Source organism: Cololabis saira, chromosome 22 (assembly GCF_033807715.1).
Source record: "Cololabis saira isolate AMF1-May2022 chromosome 22, fColSai1.1, whole genome shotgun sequence".
Lineage (NCBI taxonomy): Eukaryota > Metazoa > Chordata > Actinopteri > Beloniformes > Belonidae > Cololabis > Cololabis saira.
In genome coordinates this window covers 5,595,970-5,599,257 of record NC_084608.1, presented here as the reverse complement: position 1 = coordinate 5,599,257, position 3,288 = coordinate 5,595,970, and the positions used below count along the sequence as shown (strand labels likewise).

The window sequence follows — 3,288 nt, the reverse complement described above, 5'->3', positions numbered from 1 at the left end:
GCTGGATCACACATAAGTTCATCAGCACGGAACAACCAGCAGCTTCCATTCACATTATTGATCAGAGCTGCACAGTTCTGACTAAAGTGGTGGCGATGCCACTGACCAATCACGATGGTGTACGAGTGACAACAGCTGGAGTCATGAGTTTCTGCTCCGTCTGTTTCCAACCTTCTTCAATCACTCCTCTCTTTTAGTTCTCACTTGTCTCTTTTTGTCAGTTTGGCTTTTATTCTGTATTATAATATTAATCCTCTACTTCTCTGATTCTTGGGATTTTTACTCCGTTGGTTTACGTGCTACACGTGTTTCTCTAACTTCAATGAAAATGTGTTCAGCTGTTATCAATAAAATGACCATTTAAATAAAAACCTGTGTCCCCCTGTATTTACAGACTCATTAAACTGAAGTCAGTTCACTTCATTAATATTTTATTTCCCCCAAAATTAAATTACATGCAGAGTTTATTAAAATCAAGATATCAAATAATTAAAATAAATCATGATCATGTTTGTTCACCAGGTTAATACAGATGTTAGATTGAAAGAAAATTAAACAAAATCAATGATTCACATCTGAAGGTTTTATGAACCACAGTTAAGAATTATAAAATAAACATACATCCATGATACATTTCAAAAAGGTTTAAAAAGTTATGAAGCCACAATCATGAAACATTTGCTCACACGAGTACCAGCTGTGTTTTTAGACGTTTAAACAGTTTTACATGTTTTAGTATCTTTTAGTTGCAGTTTGTTTAAAAACTCTGATCTTTGGACTGAAACTTGAGGAGCGACTTATAAACTCTGACATTTGAACACTTACAGTACAACATTTACACAGAAATATGTTCTTTAGTACCAATTCTATTTGAATTTAACTCTTTTATGTTATAAAATCAGCAGGTTGATAAAATAGCTCTCAGATTTAGGAACATTGTGGATTTTATGTCATATTTTTAACTGGTTACTACATTTATTCAGACAGTAAATTTTAAAAGTAAAACATAAAATCTCATCCCAGTGATTCCAGCAGATTTATAACATGAATACAAACTTACTCACAACTTTATAAACTTTTATATTTTTTTCAATAATATTTAAATGTGTTGTATTTTCAAAGTGTTGCGATTCCTTTGTTTGTACAGGTTAACTTTTTACTTAAAATAATCCTGATCTTGGAAAAGTTATTCCATCAAAACACATAAATATATCTTTTTTATCTCAGGTATTCTTTGTCTGACAGATTCTGATCTCAGAAGTGTTTCCACCAAGAGACTTTGCAAAACTGAAATAAGGGAAGATTTTCTCAGTGAAACTGCCTATTTGAGTGCAGATGCGTTTCGTGGTTTCAGCATTGTAGAACATCACCTTCTGATTTCCATAGTCCAGCTGGACTCTGATCCTTCGGAGACCTGTCTCCACATTGACATTCTCACCATCACTATTCGTGTATTTTCCTTTATTATACGACAAACCCCAGATTCCATATTCAGGTGAAACCAATATTATTCCCTTCCTGTCAACTGAGTCTTTAACCAAACCAATATGCCACCTGGGATAATCTCCCACCTCCACCTCCCAGCTGTGTATCCCTGAGGTGAAACCTTCAGAACCAAAAACTTGGACACACTTATAATTTCTCTCTGGATTATCAGGAAGCTGCTGCCGTGTATCTCCATAACTCGCACTGGTCAGATCAGCAGACAGATACAGCCAGGGGTGTGCAGTGTTTGGGTCCAGAACCACCGGGCTGAAGTGGACCTGGTCCCCCATCTTCTCCCAGACTTTGAAGGCCAGGTTTCCCAGGTGTTTGGCCACATCTACCAGAGTTCCTGAGAGCAGCTGTGGATCTGACACTGAGCACTGGACTCTGGCTCTGTCCCGAATGGGTTTGTACCTGCTGAGGAACGCCAGGTTGTCTTTCTGCAGCTCTTCTTCCACAGCAGAGATGCTTTCTGGCAGAGAGGAGATCTGCTCCTGGACCCTCTTCCTCTTCCTGCTGATTATCCCCCTCTTCTGCTCCTCTTCCTCCCTCAGAGCTGCCAGTCTGGACTCCTCTTCCTCCTTCAGGAACTGCTGGAGTTTGTTGAACTCTGCTCTGATCTGCTTCTCTGTGGACAACAGCTGCTTCTTGAAGTGTTGATCCATATCATTATATGTTTCCTCCACTTGTGTGCATTTGTTCCTCTTGTCCTGCAGAGACTTTAAGTCAGATTTCAGCAGCTCCTTCAGCTCACTGGCTGCTTCTTCTACAGGAACCACTTTGTGGTTCTGGTGCAGAGAAAACTCACAGACAGGACACACAGATCTCTGTTCGTCTCTACAGAACAGGGGAGTTGTTCCTGGGTGTTTCTTACAAAACGCCTCCAGCCTCTTTTCTTCTTTGTCAGTCTTATACGATCCACCTGTCTGTCTTCCAGCAAAAGAGTCGGCAAGTTCCTTCGGTGAAAAGTTCACACCAGGTTCATCTTTAGAAGATTTTCCTTCACAGGTGGGACAGTTTCTGTTTTTAGTTTTTTCCCAGAACTTTTTCAGGCAGTTTGAACAGAAGATGTGGTTGCAGCTCAGAGGCTCCAGACCTTTAAAAGCATTTAAACAAACCTTGCAGCTCAGGTCATCTTTAAAAAGAGTTTTCTCAGCCATTTCTTCAAATCTTTGAAGTATCCTTCAATCGGTAGACTTAAATGTCCCTCTGAATCACAGATTTCAGTCTTTTTATTTCAGGTTTTTAGTTCATAAGCTCCACCCTGAAACGGCATCTAAGCTCTGTTCAGTCATGTCAAAAATATCCAAATAAACCTTCAGTTAAACCTGTCTTTCCTCTCATGAGTCACCAGGTACATTTCAATATTATTACCAGTAGGGGGCGACACTGGAGCTGTTCATACAAAGACTTAAATAGCTTCTTTCTTACATTACTGTATTGTTTCTTTCTGCAGAAATTTACAATCTGATTCTCTGAGTATATGTTTTCCATAAACTTAAAGGTTTCAGAACATTTTCCAGTCCCAAACACAACATGAAAACGTGAATAAATGTTTCAGAAACAATCTTTTTTTTTTTTTTTTTTTTGTCTGCACACATATTAATGATTGATACCATGACGGTAGAAACCAAAAGCATATATAAGTGCATTATTACTATATTCAATATATATACATATATATACGCATACATATGCGTACACATACATAAATATGCACATACAAACCCAGTGTTTTTTTTTTTTGGGGGGGGGGGGGGGGGGGGTTGGACATCCACTGCCAATCCAGGAAGCAGGAACACA

At 38.7% G+C, this 3,288-nt stretch overlaps 1 protein-coding gene across 1 annotated transcript; it reads right to left on the bottom strand.

Annotated features, from left to right (window-relative positions):
- Positions 1-382: 382 nt before the first annotated feature.
- On the bottom strand, positions 383-2,965 carry LOC133423361 (zinc-binding protein A33-like). The gene has a single exon (XM_061713548.1). The coding sequence runs from the start codon at positions 2,643-2,645 to the stop codon at positions 1,224-1,226; it is 1,422 nt and encodes a 473-aa protein (XP_061569532.1). The 5' UTR covers positions 2,646-2,965; the 3' UTR covers positions 383-1,223.
- Between the last annotated feature and the right edge of the window lie 323 nt (positions 2,966-3,288).

Excerpts from the sequence above, each read along its gene's own strand:
- LOC133423361 (XM_061713548.1), bottom strand. The coding sequence starts at position 2,645 with ATGGCTGAGAAAACTCTTTTTAAAGATGACCTGAGCTGCAAGGTTTGT.